Here is a 22,615-nt window from a genome sequence, read left to right as displayed (position 1 = left end):
GGAAAGGATGCCGCATCGTTTGATGGAAATGAGAAATGATCGGCCTGCAGAGGGCTGAATTCAAAGACACCCCAACAATCAAAGTGAAGAAATGATGCCGCAGGCTCGTCCATTGTGCTGACATTTCATTGCAGCAACTCAGAATGGTCCTCATCAGGGCAACGTCGGGGCATGCTCCTAATGAGACGACGGATGGTGTCCCGGGGTATCTCCTCCCAGATCTGGACCAGGGCATCACTGAGCTCCCGAACAGACTGAGGTGCAGCCTGGCGGCGTCGGATGGACAGAGACATAATGTCCCCAGAGGTGTTCTATTGGATTCAGGTCAGGCGAGGGTGGGGGGCCATTCAATGGTATCAATTCCTTCATCCTCAAGGAACTGGCTTCATACTCTCACCACATGAGGCCGGGCATTGTCGTGCACCAGGAGGAACCCAGGACCCACTGGCACCAGCGTAGGGTCTGACAATGGGGCCAAGGATTTCATCCCGATATCTAATGGCAGTCAGGGTGCCATTGTCTAGCCTGTAGAGGTCTGTGCGTCCCCCCATGGATATGCCTCCCCAGACCATCACTGACTCGCCACCAAACCGGTCATGCTGAACGATGTTACAGGCAGCATAACGTTCTCTGCGGCTTCTCCAGACCCGTTCACGTCTGTCACATGTGCTCAGGGTGAACCTGCTCTCATTGTGGAAAGCACAGGGTGCCCGTGACGGACCTGCCAATTCTGGTGTTCAATGGCAAATGCCAATCGACCTCCACGGTGCCGGGCAGTGAGCACGGGGCCCACTAGAGTACATCGGGTCCTCAGGCCACCCTCATGAAGTCTGTTTCTGATTGTTTGGTCAGAGACATTCACACCAGTGGCCTTCTGGAGACCATTTCGTAGGGCTCTAGCAGTGCTTATCCTGTTCCTCCTTGCACAAAGGAGCAGACACTGGTCCTGCTGATGGGTTAAGGACCTTCTACGGCCCTGTCCAGCTCTCCTAGAGTAACTGCCTGTGTCCCGGAATCTCCTCCATGCTCCTGAGACTGTGCTGGGAGACACAGCAAACCTTCTAGCAATGGCACATATTGATGTGCCATCCTGGATGAGTTGGCATGCCTGTGCAACCTCTATGGGGTCCAGGTATCGCCTCATGCTACCAGTAGTGACACTGACTCTAGCCAAATGCAACATAGTGAAATACAGTCAAAGACCAAACTTCTACATTCCAATAAGGTGTCCTTGGGGATGGGCTTTGAATGAGGAGAAGGCCGTAGGGTATGGTGGAAGTGTGGAATACATCTTGTCATTCTTGTCTCTTATCTGCACCTGTTCATTGAGTACTTTGCCTAAGGCAATGCTGCTCTAGTTTTTGTCCAAACCAAGGGTCACTTTTCCTGTTTTACCATTTCACCTTCATTAAGAATTCCTCGTGTCCAGATAATTATGGCACATAGATCATGTACTGATAATTCATCTTAAATCTAAAACTGTGAGGCCTCATTCACACGAGAAACAGCCGGCACATACAGCTCCGTGGTGCGTGCACAGCCGTATCAAGCAGCTCCCAGGAAGGACAGGTGCTGCGTGTGATTAGTACGCAGCCCCCATCCTTCTCTATGGGAGTACGTGGCCGTATGCCCCCCCGACGCTCACCTGCCCTGCACATCCATACGGGTGTCTGTACTTGTACACTGACAGGATGGATCCTGTCTGCGTCCAAGCCAGGAGGACACCTGCACCCGTATGGATCTGCACTTGTGGTGAGTGTAGGGCGGCATACGGCCACGTAGTCCCATAGAGAAGGACGGGGGCTGCGTACTAATCACACTGTCAGGATCCAGATCTGAACCCGGGGCCTCGGCTGATGCTAGCAGTGGTTCTACCTGCTGAGCCACCTTAGAACCTTGGATAGCTCCTTGCCTGATCTCCTGTGTAGTCCTCAGGTAAACCGAGTTTCTGCTGAACTCCCTGTTCCTCCCTTGAACTTCCTATTTAAGCCACGCCTCTGCACTTCCTGTTTTCCAGATTATTGTGCTCCTGACAATATCTTGCTTCCTGCTCCCTCTGTGATACAATCCGCTCATACTGCTCCCCGTGTAGCGACCTTTGGCTGCTGATTCACCGACTACTCTCATCGTCTTCCACTTCATACCTGATACCTTTGGCTACTGACCTCGGCTTGATCTCTGACTACGCTTCTGCCAAGTACCTAAGTGTGTGTGACCTGCCTGACTATGCCGTGTGGCAGATACCTGTAAATGACAAGACTGGCTGAACAGATCCCTTTGGCAGGTAAAATGTTTATATCACACATCACACATCCATTTCTTCTTCTTCCGGTGGAGGAGGAAATTAATTGACTTTTCAGGATGTCTTATGACGAGAGGCCAAACAAATATTACATTGTTATGGCCGCCCCGTGACACGGGTTACTTTTAAAAAAAATATTTGTATGGAATTTGGCGACACAAAACCCACCAAATTTACATTAAAGAGACTCTGGCACGTTGTCCATTGAGGGTAATCTGATCTTAAAGGAACAGCCCCCACCCACCCAATGTCTGAGACCTGACCTTCTGTAAGCTCTGTTTTGGATGGTGTCAGAGCTTACACAGGGTTAACTTCAAACTCCTCCTCATCAGGTGATGGTATTCAGGCCTGGCAGTTGGCCCGAGCACTGTATCCTCGGAGGAGGCCTTCCGATACCTAGAAGTACTGGGTATTTACCAAGGGTTGCAATGGAGTGATGGGTTCTTTTCAATAAAACATCCAATCAATAAGAGTACAGTACTACAGAACACGTATGTAGCCCTCATATGATCAATAACCCCCCCCCCCAGCCCCTTCCTTACCTGCATAGGCAATTCCAGTGATGGTCAGAGCCGCCATATGAGGCTGCAGAGGAGCACTGACCCTGGGAAGAGGGTACAGAATCAGGAACATGCTCAGAGCACAGGTCATCTCCACTAAGGCCCCAGACAGAGGGGATACTTGCAGGGGGCTCATGCAGTCCTTGTTCAGCTGGTGCAGCGGTGACAGTCCCAATGACCAGAGGTGGGGCATGAGCACCCGAGAGAGTCCAGCGCCTGCAAACTGCACCATCACCTTCAGGAGAGTGTGTGACCCCGGCGCCAGGCCCCGCAGCCACTGATTTACACTACCACAGGGGTTACAAGTGGCTGTTTGGAAAGTCATACAATGCAGCACAGTCAGCAGGTAGATCAGAGCTAGTACCAGCCAGAGGTCCAAATCTGCCTTTGCGCAGAGCAGACCCATCTCCAGGGTACAGCAGCACAGCTGCACAGTGGACACCACTTCCAAGGCCAGCTCTAGCCCCAGACCTGGAGGCAGACTCCGGTGGCATGCCCAGCGAAGCAACTCACAGAGCAGCACTGTGCAGGCAACCAGGGCTGCCGAGCCCAGCAAGAGCTCCAGAACATCCATCAATCCACTGGATTCTGAGGCACCGTCTCCAATACCCTTCTTCTGCTGCTGGATTCTGGGGCACAGTGCCCACTATTGTGGTTCCTCTGCTGGGTTCTGAGGCACAGTGCCCACTACCCCTGTTCTTCTGCTGGGTTCTGGGGCACAGTGCCCACTATTGTGGTTCCTCTGCCGGATTCTGTGGCACAGTGCCCACTATTGTGGTTCCTCTGCTAGATTCTGAGGCACAGCCCCCACTAGCCTTGTTCCTTTGCTGGATTCTGGGGCACAGTGTCCACTATTGTGGTTCCTCTGCCGGATTCTGGGGCACAGTGCCCACTATTGTGGTTCCTTTGCCGGATTCTGGGGCACAGTGCCCACTATTGTGGTTCCTCTGCTGGATTGTGGAGCACAGTCCCCACTACCCCTTTTCCTCCGTCGGATTCTGAGGCACAGTCCCCACTACCCCTGTTCCTCTGCTGGATTGTGGAGCACAATCCTACTATCCCTGTTCCTCTGTCGGGTTCTGGGGCACAGTGCCCTCTATTGTGGTTCCTCTGCTGTATTCTGGGGCACAGTTCCCACTATCCCTGTTCCTCTGCCAGATTCTTATTCACAGTCCCCACTACTCATATTCCTCTGCTGAATTCTGGGGCACAGACCCAACTACCCCTGTTCCTCTGTTGGATGTTGGAGAACAGTCTTCACCTTAGCTTCTCCTCCGTAGTGTCCATGTGCACAGTCTTGTAGTATTTCTGCTCTTCAGCCGGGTGACAGACAAGTCTCCTCCACTCTACTACAAACCTCCTGACACCTCAGGTCAGAGTCTACTGGAACTCCTCCTCTGCTGGGGGCAGTAGTAAAAGATTCAACTACTTAGTGTTTTTGGTTATCTCTGTCTCAGAAAGTTGTCTTCTGCCGCTCCCTACAGGCAGTTAGAAAGTTGCCTCCATTGGATGGATATACGTTATATATATATATGTTTCATGAATGCTCCATAATGTGAAGTCGCATGAAGTCCATAATGTGCCTGTTCACTGAGCACGTCAAAAAACAAAACTTGGCATGTAAGAGTTAACGTTCGGGGACTTTATACTGTGACACGGCAGCATTTAGAAAATGCTTCTGCCATTGACGGAAGCCTTGGAACACACTTAGTCATTAATGATCCGTTAATGGAAGCTAAAGTGGATTTTTGACTTTGGTGATCGCAGTGACAGGAACTCGAGCAGACACGACGATCACCGCTGCCATGTCCTCTGCACTACCCCTGTTCCTCTGCTGGATTTAGGAGCACAGTCCCCACTACCCCTGTTCTTCTGCTGGATTGTGGAGCACAGTTCCCCACTACCCCTGTTCCTCTGCTGGATTTAGGAGCACAGTCCCCACTACCCCTGGTCCTCTGCTGGATTTAGGAGCACAGTCCCCACTACCCCTGGTCCTCTGCTGGATTTAGGAGCACAGTCCCCACTACCCCTGGTCCTCTGCTGGATTTAGGAGCACAGTCCCCACTACCCCTGGTCCTCTGCTGGATTTAGGAGCACAGTCCCCACTACCCCTGGTCCTCTGCTGGATTTAGGAGCACAGTCCCCACTACCCCTGGTCCTCTGCTGGATTTAGGAGCACAGTCCCCACTACCCCTGGTCCTCTGCTGGATTTAGGAGCACAGTCCCCACTACCCCTGGTCCTCTGCTGGATTTAGGAGCACAGTCCCCACTACCCCTGGTCCTCTGCTGGATTTAGGAGCACAGTCCCCACTACCCCTGGTCCTCTGCTGGATTTAGGAGCACAGTCCCCACTACCCCTGGTCCTCTGCTGGATTTAGGAGCACAGTCCCCACTACCCCTGGTCCTCTGCTGGATTTAGGAGCACAGTCCCCACTACCCCTGGTCCTCTGCTGGATTTAGGAGCACAGTCCCCACTACCCCTGGTCCTCTGCTGGATTTAGGAGCACAGTCCCCACTACCCCTGGTCCTCTGCTGGATTTAGGAGCACAGTCCCCACTACCCCTGGTCCTCTGCTGGATTTAGGAGCACAGTCCCCACTACCCCTGGTCCTCTGCTGGATTTAGGAGCACAGTCCCCACTACCCCTGGTCCTCTGCTGGATTTAGGAGCACAGTCCCCACTACCCCTGGTCCTCTGCTGGATTTAGGAGCACAGTCCCCACTACCCCTGGTCCTCTGCTGGATTTAGGAGCACAGTCCCCACTACCCCTGGTCCTCTGCTGGATTTAGGAGCACAGTCCCCACTACCCCTGGTCCTCTGCTGGATTTAGGAGCACAGTCCCCACTACCCCTGGTCCTCTGCTGGATTTAGGAGCACAGTCCCCACTACCCCTGGTCCTCTGCTGGATTTAGGAGCACAGTCCCCACTACCCCTGGTCCTCTGCTGGATTTAGGAGCACAGTCCCCACTACCCCTGGTCCTCTGCTGGATTTAGGAGCACAGTCCCCACTACCCCTGGTCCTCTGCTGGATTTAGGAGCACAGTCCCCACTACCCCTGGTCCTCTGCTGGATTTAGGAGCACAGTCCCCACTACCCCTGGTCCTCTGCTGGATTTAGGAGCACAGTCCCCACTACCCCTGGTCCTCTGCTGGATTTAGGAGCACAGTCCCCACTACCCCTGGTCCTCTGCTGGATTTAGGAGCACAGTCCCCACTACCCCTGGTCCTCTGCTGGATTTAGGAGCACAGTCCCCACTCCCCCTGTTCCTCTGCTGGAGTGTGGAGCACAGTTCCCCACCACCCCTGTTCCTCTGATGGATTCTGGGGCACAGTTCCCCCTACCCCTGTTGCTCTGCTGGATTTAGGAGCACTGTTCCCCACCACCCCTGTTCCTCTGATGGATTCTAGGGCACAGTCCCCACTACCCCTGTTCCTCTGCTGGATTGTGGAGCACAGTTCCCCACTACCCCTGTTCCTCTGCTGGATTTAGGAGCACAGTTCCCCACTACCCCTGTTCCTCTGCTGGATTCTGGGGCACAGTTCCCCCTACCCCTGTTCCTCTGCTGGATTCTGGGGCGCAGTTCCCCTACCCCTGTTCCTCTGCCTGGATTGTGGAGCACAGTCCCCACTACCCCTGTTCCTCTGATGTATTCTGGGGCACAGACCCCTATTCCTTTGCTGTATGTTGGAGAACAGTCTTCCCCTTAGCTACTCCTCAGAGGAACAGGGGTAATTAAAGCTCAAGTGGATGTTTGACTTCGATGATCGCAGTGACAGGAGCTGTGCGGCAGACACGACACACACCAGCTGCCATGTCCTTCTCCAATCACAATTTAAAGCAGAACTCCAGCCAGCATCCTAAAGAGCCATTAAGCCTATTAATCCTATATCCAAGTACCGTCCCTTGATGCGTTAACATGCAGTAGAGGAATCGCCACTTATCGCTGCTGTCATGAAGACAAAACATGAAATGGAGCAAGATAGGTTGCTGTAGTGTCCTGAGTCCGGGCCTGCAGTTACAGTGCAGATTGCAGACTAGCTGCATGTAAACAAGCAGTGTTTACACTGGCCCGAGCTTCTCTCTTCAGTTTGTTCAGTTAAGATTTGAGAATGAAAGAGAGAAGCTGATTGGTTGCCTTCTGTGGTAAAGCCAGAATATTGCATCATCTATACACTAATTAAGATTTCAGAACTCATGAAAATTGATGAATGTTGCATAAGCCCCCTCTTCAAAGTTAGACATGCAGACATCCAGCGCTGGATAGAGGGGCAGCAGGGGTGTAGAAGAATTCCTATCTCCTGATGCCTGGGACATGTAGTTCCTGGCGCAGGCAGGTTGTTGTTTTCTACAATTAGCCCTGCTTTGGGCAAGCAGAGCTAAATGTACAGCGGGGGAAGCCGCCGCTTGTTTTGTACAAGTGACCCCGGCGATGTCACCGAGATCACTTGTATGCAGCTTGCATATAGGAGGCGCATTGAGGAACCTGGCATTGGGGCAGCAGAGAGAGTAAATCTGGCCCTGCAGACATCCATTCTAGTCTGATATCAGTAATGCAGCAAGGATATATATTGTATCAAGCAGGGGTAGTCAACCTTGGCCCGCTCGACTCGGCTCTAGCAAACCTACAAATCCCATCCTGCCTTTGGCTGTCAGTGTATTGCAATGCCTCATGGGACTTGTAGTTTTACAACAGCTGGAGTGTCGAGGTTGCCTACCCCTGGTATAAAAGGGAGCCATGCCATTGCTGTTTGCTATGCCATCTAACAGGGTCTGTGCATGGAGACTGCTGTGAATTCTTTTTTCTCTCTCTCATGTCACAGCTCTCTGGCCACTCCTAGACAGCCGCTTTTTAAATAGTTTCAGCCATTAGGATAAGGAGGGATGATGTCACTGTCTGCAGACAGAAAAAACACCTTTCCCTTTAAATGTCGGATGTCCAGTCTGAGTTTTCACTGCTGCAATGTAGGGATTGCTGTAGTGCTTTGACATGAGATAGGGAGCAATAACCGCTCACAACAGCCTCCTTACACGGGTAATGTTAGATGGGATAACAAAGGAGAGGAATGGAAGTCGAACGCTAGGAGAAAATGTTTTTTGAAGCAGCACAATATAAATAGGGAACCGCTAATAAAGATTATCCCACGCCCCGCTCTCGCTGATGGTCACTGTACAAATCTTTGTTTTATTCTTCCTGGATACTGGTGTCAGCGCTCTTCCTCCAGCGCTGTGATTGAGTTTCAGTTCGGGAATCTGACGTATAGTCGCCATTTCTTCTCCCCTCATCCATTCAGCGAAAGCCTTGTATTCTTCTTGCAGAATGCAAGGCGTCCTGTGAATGGACCAGGGCAGATCCTGTCACTTGCCCGCCCCTCCTCTCCCCTCTCCTCGTCCATTCTCAGAATGGGAAAAAAAACCTGGATTTCCGCTTTAAAAATTGTTTATTAATATTTGTAAATCTGTTACCTTTTGCATCGTCCATATTTCATATCATCTCTGTGCCCAGTCAGTTCTCCAGCACTAGAAAGAGGTGATGATGGCAGGGCTACCATCTGAGGGAAGTGATGTAATTCTATACAGGAAGTTCTCTGGTAGGAATTGTTTTATTGGTTTGCCAGGAAGCAGACGTGTAATAGGACGGTTCATGCTCCACCCTAATCCTCCCTCCTACTCTTTTATCAGTTGCTTGTTTTAAAAATTAAGAAGGGAGAACACAAGGTAGGAGTGCAAGGAGGCATAGGCAGTGATGACCTCAAAGAGGAGATATGTAGTGCTAATGACGTGTGGGCTGTGCAGCCAGCAGAGCTGAAGCCAAGAGGCGATAGAGAATGCGGTGCCAGCAGATGTAAGGAAAAGATGGCGTCAGCGCATGCGTGAAAACTTAAACTCTGAACAACTGGAAAACACGCACTAGCGGACGGGTGCGCGGGAGAAGCACAAACTATATAAACGGGCCTGCCTGTTGCCTCAGTGCTGATGGTCTTCAGCTTGTTCCCTGAACCTGCTACCTGTGGATAGCATGTTACCTTGCTCTTTGACCTGGATTGTTTGACTTCCTCTCTGCCTGCCCTTTGACCTCAGCCTGTTTCCTGGACTTCCTCTTGCCTGTCGTCCTGTCGTCTTTGTACTTCACTGCCCGGCTGGTTCTGAACCCAGCTTCCGCGACCATGCTCCTGCTTCATGATTCAGCTACCTGCCCAGTTTTGACCTCAGCTACGTTGACCACTCTACTTCTGGACATCTCCAGCACAGTGCTTGGTCTCCCTATTGGCACTCATGCTTCTCACAGTCCTGCCACGATCTATCTCCACCTCCAGGGGGTGCAGGATGCCAAATGCAAGAGGGGCCTCCTCTTCCACTCACGTGACAGCAGAGCTGTCTGTCACACTTCCCTGTGTGATGATCCGGCGCCGGGTTTTGCCTCCTGTCTGAGCTGTTTGGTTACCTGCCAATCCACTCTGAAACTCTCTGCCTCTGTAATCCCTGCGGTTGCCCACCACCTACCTTGTTTCCTGTGAGTCTGGATTCCCTCTTCATCACAGTGAGATCCTGTACGTCCTGCATTGGATTGATCATCAGCTTCTTCAAACCGTGACAGTGTGCCCCGGTCGCAGACCGTGACACTGAAGCCAAGAGGTGATAGAGAATCCAGTGCAGCCAACACAGCTGAAGCCAAGAGGTCATAGAGAATCCAGTGCAGCCAGCAGAGCTGAAGCCAAGAGGACATAGAGAGTCCTGTGCAGCCAGCAGAGCTGAAGCCAAGAGGACATAGAGAGTCCTGTGCAGCCAGCAGAGCTGAAGCCAAGAGGTCATAGAGAGTCCTGTACAGCCAGCAGAGTTGAAGCCAAGAGGTCATAGAGAGTCCAGTACAGCCAGCAGAGCTGAAGCCAAGAGGTCATAGAGAGTCCAGTACAGCCAGCAGAGTTGAAGCCAAGAGGTCATAGAGAGTCCTGTGCAGCCAGCAGAGCTGAAGCCAAGAGGTCATAGAGAGTCCTGTGCAGCCAGCAGAGCTGAAGCCAAGAGGTCATAGAGAGTCCTGTACAGCCAGCAGAGTTGAAGCCAAGAGGTCATAGAGAATCCAGGGCAAAGCTCAAAAACTTTCTGCAAAAGCAGCAAGACTTTTTTTAAAAAGTGTTTGCATAAAAAAATCTTAGTTGTACATTAAAAACTTTATTAACTCTTTTTCATTAACAACAAGCTCCTTCATTCTTAACATCTTTATTTAGCTTGTAAAACATTTCCAGTCATTTTTCAAACGTAATTCCACATAGGAAAATGTGCATGTACAGTTCTCTCTTTAACAACGTTTAAGGCACCGTACATGACACACATCGTTCTCCCAGTACATGGAAACATAAATGTCACACAGAGGCACTGAAATGGAATAAGACACTTTCATGTATCACCGCCGTGATGACGGACATTCAGTCATATAAAATATTGTGCAGTTCACACACAATGCACTGGTTATGTCTTACTCAATTCTTGATGATAAGGCTTTTGCTGCGGCAATATTTATAACTCTGTCCAGCTACTATTGCAATTGCCGCACCTCTGTCTCCATATGGCCAGGTAAGTGACACAACTAGGCCTCTGTAGTTCATTTTTAAAGGCACGCAAAGGCAACGCAGCTCCGACGCACTACTGTCAGTTTGCAAATATGTGTTTGGTTGTCTTTTGTGCTGCGTGGGCAGCCCCATTCGCATATGATGGGCTGTCTTAACATGACACTCGTAAACACGTGGCCTACTGGCACAAGAATGTCAAAGTGTACCCGGGCACTTACATGTAAAAATGCTTTAAATGTTTAAACTAGGGTTGCACAGATATGAAGTACAGTACTCGGTGCAAGTACTAGTACATGTACTAGTACTAGCCTATCCCACCTCGACCTAACCACTGAACCTTTACATTCTCAAATAATTAATTCCCACAGCTACCTCCTCATGTATCATTTCCCCCTCCTCTTTCAGATTGGAAGCCCTCAGGGGCATGGCCCTCCTTACCATCTTGTCTTGAATTGTATTGTAATTGTAATGTCTTCCTTATATTGTAAAGCGCTGCACAAACTGTTGGCGCTATATAAATACTATGTAGTAATAATAATAATAATAATAATAATGTACCGATACTTTTGAGCTCCAAGACTAGACTAGAGAAAAATTCAAAAGTTAGGAGGCCGCTGTCATGTGTAAGGAGCACACGGAGCTCCCGGGATTTGCACATCTCTGTTTTAATGTACGATTTTGTTTTTATAAATATATAAGTGATGCACAGATACCAGTTTTGCGAGTACGAGTACTGGTACTTGCCAAGTACTTAAAAGTACTGATACATTTTTGTTTACAGTCATGTGACAGTTTTTCTATAACAATACAGACTAATGATTTCAGGACAGTGGTGGAGTGCCAGAGCCCGGTCCCAGCTGCAACCCTGGTAGTTATCATGAAAATGCCAAGTATCGGCACTGGTACTCGAAAAGTATCTGTTCATGCCTAGTTTAAACACTCATTCATTTCAATTAAAAGCAACATTTAAAAGGTATTTAACCTCCTCCCGCTGGAGTCACATTATATGTAGCAAGAACTTTTTTGGACTTCTATAGAATTTTTGATTTTCCCACACCTTTTGGTCTCAGTGACAGTGGTCACCAGGACAAATATGGGCTCATGAACATGGGCAGCTGACCCTGTACAGTGCAAGTTCTGGTGTATTTTAGCCCGCCTGGGAACCACAACTGCTGTGCACAACCACCTATAAAAGTCAATGGCTGTACTCAGCTGTGCATGGGTACACGCCGATACTTGTGTACATTCACATAGGCATACGGACATCATGTAATTCCCTGGATGCAGGATTTTGGTGTCCAGAATTTACGTCCTGGTGCAAGTAATGACATATACCTGTGAACAGCTATTGACATCTATAGGGGGGCTGTACGTAGCAGCTGTGGCTCCCCGCTAAGGAAAAATACACTGGAGCTTGGGTTGCACAGGCTCAGCTGCCCATGTTCATGGATATACCTAGAGAGGACAGAGATAAAAATATAAAAAACTGAACAGGGGTTCTAATCCTTCCCTATTTTATCCAAAACAGGCTATTTGGCTATTCAACCGAATACACAAATCAAAAGCGCCAACCGAAAAGTGCATGTGAAAGGATTACTAGGGGCGCTGCCCCACTTCAGCCAGGGGAACTGTAACACTATGAGGAAACAAAAGAGATGGGCGCCCACCCTAGTGCAGATTGTTTTTAATATTAAAAGGCAGCAAAACAGAGTAGAAACATACTCACAATGGTGGATCAAATAAGAGCATTCAACAAAAGCGTGGAGGACATCAGTGAGAAGCTGCACAGTCAGCCTGTGTTCCAGCACAGAATGCCTGCGTTAACGCGTTTCCGGGGTCACGCCCCCTCGTCAGAACCTGGCCTTTCTTACTGATGTCCTCCACGCTTTTGTGGAATGCTCTTATTGTAAAATGGCCTGGCCAGGAAGGGGGTGAAACACTATGGCCTTCAAGTGGTTAATACTAAAAACAATCTGCACTAGGGTGGGCGCCCCTCTCTTTTGTTTTCTCATATTTGGCTATTCATTTTAAATTCTCAGTTTATTTGGCAGCTTCTAATGAGAGGATTGGCCAGCAGGAGAGATCTCCCACGCTGTCCTCTCAATCTGGCAGCAGCTATTCAGCAAGGAACAGTCTGTGGGACACCTACTCTCTCATCTTGTGTTGGATTCCCATGTCAGGCTCATACAGAGCCTGTTCTCCTACAGTATCCTTGACCCAGAAACTATACAGGGAAATCCCCATAATTCCAGCAGGAATAGCTGACCATAGGGCACCAAAAGTTCTTGGCACCTGTCTGTGAAATGGCAAACTAGGTGCATCTATGCATTACTAGACACACCCCCTCTGCTACAATAGGTTTACTCCATAAAGAGAATTTGCAGGATAAAGCGTAATACCCCATCTGTCTGAGACCTGTCCATCTTGTAATTAGGAGTAGAGATGAGCTTCAGGTTGAGGTCAACCATTAGTTTGACCTGTGCCCAAGCTGTTGGCAGTTAGGGGTGAACAATTTGGCCAGTCCGCTTGCCCGGCAAATCTCCACCTGTGTCCTGAGTGACCCCCCCCCCGTGCAACAGCATCACTAGTTGACTTGTGGCTGAGCCGCATAGCGCCAATGGTTGACTGGTGGCTGAACGACACAGCATCACTGATTGCTAGAACATGAGCGGACACATGCAAAAACCTATGACACTATGGGGCCACCAGAGTCCTACCAACCAATGTCACAGTAAGAGTGATGAACCCTTACATTGGTGGTCAGTAGGAGAGATGCCACCAGACGTAGGTGGTCAGTAGGAGAGGTGCCGACAGACATAGGTGGTCAGTAGGAGAGATGCCACCAGATGTAGGTGGTCAGTAGAAGAGATGCCACCAGACGTAGGTGGTCAGTAGGAGAGATGCCATCAGATGTAGGTGGTCAGTAGGAGAGATACCACCAGACCTAGGTGGTCAGTAAGAGAGATGCCACCAGACGTAGATGGTCAGTAGGCGAAATGCCATCATATGTAGGTGGTCAGTAGGAGAGATGTTGTCTTACATTGGTGGTCAGTAGGAGAGATGCCCCCTTACATTAGTGGTCAGCGAAAACATGAACCCCTGCTGGTCGGTGGAAGGAATGTGTTGTTACACTGTTCACAGAACCCGTAGTAACCTCTTGAGGAACTCTAGTGTTCCATGGAAACCTAGTTGAGATAGGCTGTCTTAGGAGGATGTGGCCATGGCTTTATTCTGAGAGGGTAGAGGCCATACAGCAAATCACTTCTGAGATGATTGGGTTGCTTTACCAAAAGGCAAGGATCTCCATCTAGTAGGAATCCCTCTGTGTAAGTACACATAAGAATATGAAATATATAAAGTTCAGTTTCTCTCAGTTACCTAAAAATCAAGTCATCTTGACTCCTATGTGTTTCAATCACCAAAACTAGTTTATGAAAAAGTGGAACTCCACTTTAAGATGTTATAATCTGATACCCTTTTATAGGCAGGACTGACAACCTGAACATCCCCACCGGTCAAGGCAACACAAGCTGCAGCATTCTGGGAGTTGTAGGGCTGCAGACATCAAAATGCCACTGGGGCCATGAGAACATGAAATATCCTTACAACACATGGTAGGTTCTGTGCAAAACCCAGTACGCCTGTTCATATATACATACAACCCCCTAAATGTGGTTATTCAGAATTGCATAGGAACCGATGAAGTCCCAAATTTCAAAGTTGATCAGAAAGTAAACAAAACACCAAGTCTATTAAAAAAGATAAATAGCAGAAATACCAAGTCTAAGAAAGTTGAGGAACATGTGCACCATAAACTTCATGGCATTAAGAGGAAACCTATGAGAGCCATTCGTTGAGGCCGTGATTGCACAAACTCCAGGGAGAGCCTAGTCCTTCTTCACCCGTTCTGGAGATACTTTACTCAGTTTGAATTTTGGAAGAATGTACACCAATACCAAGAAGGATATCGCTGTCCCTGGAAAGAGAGGAAATAAGGTCAAGGTAAATGGTTAGGATATAGTAAAAAAACAAACTATAATGTAAATCATCATTTGTATTTAAATGGGCAACGTAATGCAGAAAGTATTAGAATTCCTTTTATTGACTAACTTACATTACTAAACATGCAAACTTTCAGGATCCCTTTGTCAGGGAATTGTACAATCGCTACTATGAGGGGTTCCCACCATACCTGTACTAAGTTCCTGGGTCTGCACATCTGTGCCAATTATGAGGGGTTCCCACCATACCTGTACTAAGTTCCTGGGTCTGCACACCTCCTGTGCCCATTATGAGGGGTTCCCACCATACCTGTACTAAGTTCCTTAGTCTGCAACCTCCTGTGCCAATTATGAGGGGTTCCCACCATACATGTACTAAGTTCCTGTGTCTGCACACCTCCTGTGCCCATTATGAGGTGTTCCCACCATCCCTGTACTAAGTTCCTGGGTCTGCACACCTCCTGTGCCCATTATGAGGGGTTCCCACCATACATGTACTGCGTTCCTGGGTCTGTACACCTCCTGTGCCCATTATGAGGGGTTCCCACCATACCTGTACTAGGTTCCTGTGTCTGCACACCTCCTGTGCCCATTATGAGGGGTTCCCACCATACCTGTACTAAGTTCCTGGGTCTGCACACCTCCTGTGCCCATTATGAGGGGTTCCCACCGTACATGTACTGAGTTCCTGGTCTGCACACCTGCTGTGCCCATTACGAAGGGCTCCCACTCTGCGTGCTGGATTATTAATTTTATAAATGTAACAGGAGGAGCTGGTAGATGCAAAGGTGGGTGGTAACCTCCAGAACTCTCAGGTGGACAGGAACAGATTCAGGAATTATGGCAGGGGGATCTCACTGTTGGAGTATCTAAGACATAGAAGAAGTCATCCCACCCAGCTACACCTATTGCTAAAATATCACTTTTTGGTGGACTGAACCCATTAGCTCACCTCACCTCGCCCTCTCCCAGCACTGGCCTCAGGTCAAAGGTAAAAGTGCGTGCCCTACCATGAGCTGTGAACTACCTCAGCACCATAGGTTCCAGGTTCTGCTCTTTTAAGACCCACCTCTTGCTGAAGCACTTAAGGCAGCTGCATACCCCTCAGCCAGGTACTGCCCCAGGTCCGCAGAGCAAGTATCTCCAGCTGACTGCATACTTGGTATATCTTCAAATCACCACTGGATACCCAAATGGAAAATAATGACCAGGGTACTCATGACTGACACCTGGCCTGTATTTCTCTGAATTTAGCAACGAGTAAATGGGCAGCCTCACTGGCCATTAGGAAGGCAAGAAACAAACGACTAGGCGGCCAGCCTGTGAAACACAAATGTTTTAGTTGATAGTTCCATAAAGCAGTCAGGGAAGAGCTTGCTCTATGGAACCTGGGGCCACCTTAAATGAAAAGTTGAGCCTATATGAATAAAGTTACAATATTTAGGGAGGTGCTCGCTCTACAAAACCGAGAGCCGCCTTAGAAGACAAGATGAGCCTATATGAATAAAGTTACAGCATTTGAGGAAGTGCTCCTCTATGGGACCTGGGGCCACTCCAGAAGAAAGGATGAGGCTATATGAATACAATTACAGTATCTGAATAGGTTCTTGCCCTACGGAACCTGGGGTCACCTTAGAAGATAAGATGAGCTTATATGCATAACATTGGAGTATCTGAGGAGAGGTGCTTGCTCTATGGAACCTGGGGCCACTTCAGAAGAAAGGATGAGCTTATATGAATAAAATTACAATATCTGAAGAGGAGCTTGCGCTATGAAACCTTGGGCCACTTTAGAAGATAAGATGAGCCTATATGAATGACTTTGCAGTATCTGAGGAGAGGTGCTTGCTCTTGGAACCTGGGACCACCTCAGAAGATAAGATGGGTCTATATGAATAACATTGCAGTATCTGAGGAGAGATGCTTGCTCTATGGAACCTGGGGCCACCTTAGAAGATAAGATGAGTCTATATGAATAACATTGCAATATCTGAGGAGAGATGCTTGCTCTATGGAACATGGGGCCACCTTAGAAGGTAAGATGGCTTATATGAATAAAGTTGCAGTATCTGAGGAGAGATGCTTGCTTTGTGGAACCTGGGGCCACCTTAGAAGATAAGATAAGCCTATATGAATAAAGTTGCAGTATCTGAGGAGACGTGCTTACTCTATGGAACATGGGGCCACTTTAGAAGATAAGATGAGCCTATATGAATAAGGTTGCAGTATCTGTGGAGAGATGCTTGCTCTATGAAACCTGGGACCACCTTAGAAGATAAGATAAGCCTATATGAATAAGGTTGCAGTATCTGTGGAGAGGTGCTTGCTCTATGGAACATGGGGCCACCTTAGAAGATAAGATGAGCCTATATGAATAAGGTTGCAGTATCTGAGGAGAAATGCTTGCTGTATGAAACCTGGGACCACCTTAGAAGATAAGATAAGCCTATATGAATAAGGTTGCAGTATCTGTGGAGAGGTGCTTGCTCTATGGAACATGGGGCCACCTTAGAAGATAAGATGAGCCTATATGAATAAGGTTGCAGTATCTGAGGAGAAATGCTTGCTGTATGGAACCTGGGACCACCTTAGAAGATAAGATGAGCCTATATGAATAAGGTTGCAGTATCTGAGGAGAGATGCTTGCTATATGGAACCTGGGACCACCTTAGAAGATAAGATGAGCCTATATGAATAAGGTTGCAGTATCTGTGGAGAGGTGCTTGCTCTATGGAACCTGGGACCACCTTAGAAGATAAGATGGCTTATATGAATAAAGTTGCAGTAGCTGAGGAGAGGTGCTTGCTATATGGAACCTGGGACCACCTTAGAAGATAAGATGAGCCTATATGAATAAGGTTGCAGTATCTGAGGAGAGATGCTTGCTCTATGGAACCTGGGACCACCGTAGAAGATGAGATAAGCCTATATGAATAAGGTTGCAGTATCTGAGGAGAGATGCTTGCTATATGGAACCTGGGACCACCTTAGAAGATAAGATGAGCCTATATGAATAAGGTTGCAGTATCTGAGGAGAGGTGCTTGCTATATGGAACCTGGGACCACCTTAGAAGATAAGATGAGCCTATATGAATAAGGTTGCAGTATCTGAGGAGAGGTGCTTGCTCTATGGAACCTCGGGCCATCTTAAAAGAAAAGAAGAGGAGCATAGGAATAAAATTGAAGTCTTCCCAACAGTACTCAGTCCACAACGCCGAGACTTCCCTGCTCTCTGCTAGACTTGACTGAGCTGGTGTCAGTCATCCATGTCACACGGACCCTAATCCCAATCAGAATATTGGGGGTGGAAAGCGAGGCCTCGGGGAAAGTTAAACACAAATATACTTAGAAATGTGAGCTGTGGAAGACTGTCTGGAGTTCAGCTTTGAGGCCCCATATCCACCACCCATTATCACACAATAAACTTGTCTCACCGATAAGTGGTCCAATCCAGTAGACAAAGATGTACTGCAGGTAGGTGTTACCATGACACAAGAACACAACCGCAAAGGCCAGGGCAGGGTTAAAGATGGCTCCGGACAAGGGTGCACCTGAAAAAGCATAAAACAGACCCGGATTTAGTATACAGATACGGAACAAATAAAGCAGCTGTATACAAAGAAGCTTCAAATGAAAGGCACACATCATACATTGTAACTGCCGATATTGGATGCAATACAGGAAGTCCCCGGGTTACATACATCCGACTCCTACTTACAAACGCAGGCTATTACTGTACAGCAGGGGTAGTTGTAATGCTACCGTACTCGTGCTGATGAGGAGTGCCCGCTTTTTTGGGTCTGGTTCGTAGTACTGTACATACATGACAGGAAGTTGGCTCTTGTTTTTTTTTTACTGACGTGAAGAGACTTTCCACTCCACTGCGGCACTGACACTGCTGAAATGATAAGACAGCCCAGTGCTGACCAGACTTCCTGCTCTCTGTGTCACGTGATCAGTGATGTCAGCAATCTCTGTTTTCCTAACCCTAGCAGCCGTGGCTCCTGGCCCATCTCCCAACCGTGACCTACAAGCACTGGCGGAACTACCAGGGTCGCAGCGGTCTGGGCCCTGGCGTTCCGCCACTTAGGGGGGGGGGGGGCAGTTTGAATGGGCACTGGGCAAGGATTTATTTTCTACATTTAGTCCTGCTTTGGGCAAGCAGCGCTAAGTGTAAAGCAGAGGAGCCGTTTTGTACGAGCGAGTTCAGTGGCTACACAGCCGCTGAGATCACGTGTACACAGCCTGTTTGTGAGTTGTCCGGCCCCCCCCCACCAGCTGCCTCCTTCTGTGCCGCGGTTTTCAGGTTCCCCTACTCTTCTGGGGGACCCAAGCCCACGGTAAGGCAGTTCAGGGAGGAGAGCAGGGAGCAAAGCGGAGAACCTCCATTCTCTGCTCCTTGATCAGTGACACAGGAGCCGATGTACTCGCAGCGCTCCTGTGTCAGCTGTCACAGCCTGAGCTGTACAGGAAATACAACACGCGTGTGCTCCATCTTCTGTATTGGAGGGCAGGCTCACAAAGAGAGCCTGTCACCTCCGAATGCTATCACACAGGGGCTTGTTAGACTCTGTGTGATAGCAATAAAGTTAAGTGAAAAAAAAGTAAAAAAATAACTAAAAATGATGGGAAAAAATGATCAAAAGTAAAAAAAAATAATGAAATAAAAAGCAGTTAAAAGAATATATAAATAAATAAATAGAAAAAAAAATAAAAATTGAAAATAAGCAAAAAATAATAAAATAAAAAGCAGTAAAAAAATAAATAATAGAAATGGGGAAAAAAATAAAAAGTAAAAAAAATAATAAAATAAAAACGTGATAAAAAGTAAACTTTTTTTTTAAAAGAAAAATTATTAATAATATTAATCCGCACAGCCCAACCTGTATGGGGTCCCATGATTTTAACTGGTGGCCCTGCCTCCTGGGACTATACACATGCAGTACCCCAGTAACTGCCAAGGCGCTGACATTTTTTTTATGGGGGGTGGAGTGGGGGGCCCTTCATGGTTTCTTGCACTGGGCCCCCGAGGTTTCTAGTTATGCCTCTGCCTATAGGGGTGACTGCGGCACGGAAAGCTGTGTGCAAATGCAATGATGGGGCGCTGCACGCCATAGCGCATCCCTGGCACAGCCGGCACCTCTTCTTATGAACTTACTGGAGAGGCCGCAGGGGGAGACGTACACATAAAGTGCTCTTATCCTTCAAGTTGAAATGGGATTTTATTTACAGCTTGTACATTATTTTTATTGTGATTGAAATGCCAATCCCCGGAGTATGCCAAGCACGCACTAATATAAAATCCATCGCATCAGCAAAATCTGAAAATCCTTTCGCTCTGCCAAAGAGCTGGGAGTGTGTCTGAGACAGCAACTACCAGCGGGAGATGAAAGGGCCAAGTACAACTCTCTGTAACCCTTGTACATGACTGTCAGCTTATCCTCCAACGTCCTGAGCCAACCCCCTGCACAGCACACTACGCACCGTGTACAGAACAAAGCCTACCACCAGTGTTAAGGCGGCCATTCACTCAGTGCCCCCCTGAGCCCCCGATTCGATTTTTCAATTGGCTTTTGTTGAAGTAGCCTGTCCAAAAAATCTTAGCCAATCAGCTGCAGTCACTGGTCGGGTATCCTGACCGCAGCACACCCACTGGCATCACAATACAAAACATTGGTATGGGGGGGGGGGGATTCTCCCATCCATGTTAAGCGGCAATACAGTGTTTTTTTTTCTCATCCAGCCTGCAGGGTACGGCCGGCTTTGGGGAAAATGTACTTTGGAGTCAGAGTGTGCTGCCACAGCCAATGATATTCTCCTCTTATTTGCTATTACACTGCATTGTATATTAGTATGCTGAGGTATATGCCTGACATCTAGTGGTAGATTAATGCTACTACAACTTGTTTTCTATATACATTTGGTATTTTCCATGTTCTCCCCTCCTGTTTAGTGTCAGTTGGTATAGTCTTAAGGTCCCCACACACCTTACGATAATCGTACGATAATCGCGGGAAATCCCGCGATCGTACGATTATCGTAAGGTGTGTGGAAGCCGTGCGACCTCTACTACTGTAAGGTCGCACGACTTTAAACTTACGAACATGTTTGAAAACCCGCCGAGCATCGTACGATGTTCGGCGGGTGTGTAGAATTTTCGTAAGATAAAAGCCGGACGGGCCGGTGTGCGCAAGCGCACACCGCCCGTTCGGCATTGCGGTCATCGGAAGCCAGCCCCTCAGGGGGCGTGGCTTGCGATCATCGCAAGTGCGATCTGCCTATGCAAGATAGGCAGATCGTACGTTTTTTTAAGTACCTTACAACCATGGCAAGACAAAAGTCTTGCCATGGTTGTAAGGTGTGTGTGTGCCCAGCCTTAGATAGACCCTCCATGCTTCTTCTACACTCCCTCATTTTGTTGCTAGCCTTCATCACAGATACTAAGCTTGGAAGATCATTGCTTTTTTTTTAACTTCAAATGACCAGTGTGTATCCTCTGTATGTACTTTGGAAAGTATATCTACGTTGGATCTAAGCCTCTGTGTCTTATTGGAGAGTTAGGCTGTCTGTGGGTTACTCTATCTCAGCTGGTGACCATACACCCTGGAGTGATTGAGGTTCGACAGAGTTATGTCAAAGCATAAAGCGGCTCTTGGAACTGACAACAGAGCCATGCAGGCATGCAGTAAATATTTACAACAGGAATGCACTGATGCCGGTTTTTCAGTATCACGTTATCTTTCTGTACTCGCCGATACCGAATACCGATACCAGTACTTCCGGGAGCACGGAGCTGGCTTCCTGGCCTCACTGGCCGGGAAGCTGGCTCAATGCTGATTGGCTGGGAAGCCGGCTTCCCGGCCAATCAGGAAGTCGGGAGCCGGCTTCCCGGCCAATCAGGATGTGGGTCATTACCTGCTACCTGGCTTCCTGATTGGCCAGAAGCCGGCTCCATGCTGATTGGCTGAAAAGCCAGTTTCCCTGGCAGGAAATTGGCTCTAAGCCCAAATGCTTAGAGCCAGCTTCCCAGGAAATCAGCATTGAGCCGGCCAAACAACACCGCCCGGCTTCCTGATTGGCTGGGGAGCCGGTTCCATGTACCCTTGCGGCACTGCTGGTCAGAGGAAATCTCCCTCTGACTGGAATTTCTGGTATTGGGGGTAAGTATAGGAGCATTTGGACGAGTGCGCGTAGTAGTATCAGTATTGGGGCATCCCTAATTTACAATGCATACTCAAGGCTTTGGTTAACCAAGCCGTTCTTAATCTTTTTAATGCTTGACGAGCGCTGATGTCATCAAGTACAATGCAGGACCAATGGTCCCCACAGTTCCATAACCAGGAGCATCAGAGAGAAGAGAAGAGTGTAGGAGCAAGAAATAAAGTCATACACCCTTAACAAGCATTTAACCCTTGCATGGGGGGTGCACTACCAGGGTATTATTTTTTGAACCCCGGTGTTCACGGAGGATGTGCAAGGTCTTGGTGTGCGAAGCTGGTTCCCCGGAGTTCACCCAAGCCTGCGCAAACTGGCTGACACACCCCCTCCTCCTGGCCCAATCAGATGTGTAGATTCCCCACCTCTTTGTGATGTGTAGGTGGAGGGCGGGGAATTTCCTGTCTGCAACTGATTGGGCTGGGAGGGAGGGGGGTGACAATCACAGTTTTGCGCAGGCTTGGGTGAACTCCCGCGAACTGAGTTAGCCCTAAGCTTGGGTGAACTCCGGTAAACCGGGTTAGCACCAAGCTTGGGTGAACTCCGGTGAACTAGGTTAGCCCCAAGCTTCCAAGCTTTGGTGAACTTCGGTGAACCGGGTTAGCACCAAGCTTGGGTGAACGCCGGTGAACTAGGTTAGCACCAAGCTTTGGTGAACGCCGGTGAACCGGGTTAGCCCCAAGCTTTGGTGAACTTCGGTGAACCAGGTTAGCCCCAAGCTTTGGTGAACTTCGGTGAACCAGGTTAGCCCCAAGCTTTGGTGAACTCTGGTGAACCAGGTTAGTCCCAAGCTTGGGTGAACTCTGGTGAACTGGGTTAGCCCCAAGCTTTTGTATGTATTCATACTCTAGTATGTATTCCTACTACAAGGCTGATATATAACAGGATAGTGGATGCTGGGATTTTACAACTCTTTTAACTGTTGGGTGGAGTAAGATTTTAGCCCGGCCGGAGTCATATTCCATCCATTGCC

General features: G+C 48.5%; 2 protein-coding genes across 2 annotated transcripts in view; both read right to left on the bottom strand.

Annotated features, from left to right (window-relative positions):
* Nucleotides 1-2,844: 2,844 nt before the first annotated feature.
* LOC108802550 (aquaporin-11-like) lies at nt 2,845-3,847 on the bottom strand (the record flags this gene model as incomplete). The annotated part of the gene is made up of 2 exons (XM_018574405.1): nt 3,788-3,847; nt 2,845-3,462 (listed from the first exon to the last, which is right to left on the bottom strand). A coding segment is annotated over exon 2 (592 nt), but the record flags the coding sequence as incomplete, so codon positions are not given.
* Nucleotides 3,848-14,285: 10,438 nt separating this feature from the next.
* Nucleotides 14,286-22,615, bottom strand: part of LOC108802551 (aquaporin-11-like) — an 11,940-nt gene continuing 3,610 nt past the window's right edge. The window contains exons 2-3 of the mRNA XM_018574407.1: nt 17,862-17,978; nt 14,286-14,402 (exon numbers count right to left, since the gene is read on the bottom strand). Of these exons, the coding sequence (XP_018429909.1) occupies nt 14,314-14,402; nt 17,862-17,978 (206 nt within the window). The 3' untranslated portion in view covers nt 14,286-14,313. The remainder of the gene's footprint in view (nt 14,403-17,861; nt 17,979-22,615) is intronic.

Source organism: Nanorana parkeri, unplaced genomic scaffold (genome assembly GCF_000935625.1).
Source record: "Nanorana parkeri isolate BGI_ZX_2015 unplaced genomic scaffold, ASM93562v1 scaffold2937, whole genome shotgun sequence".
Classification (NCBI taxonomy): Eukaryota; Metazoa; Chordata; class Amphibia; order Anura; family Dicroglossidae; genus Nanorana; species Nanorana parkeri.
The sequence above is the reverse complement of the archived record's forward strand: the minus strand, read 5'-3'. Positions and strand labels throughout refer to the sequence as shown.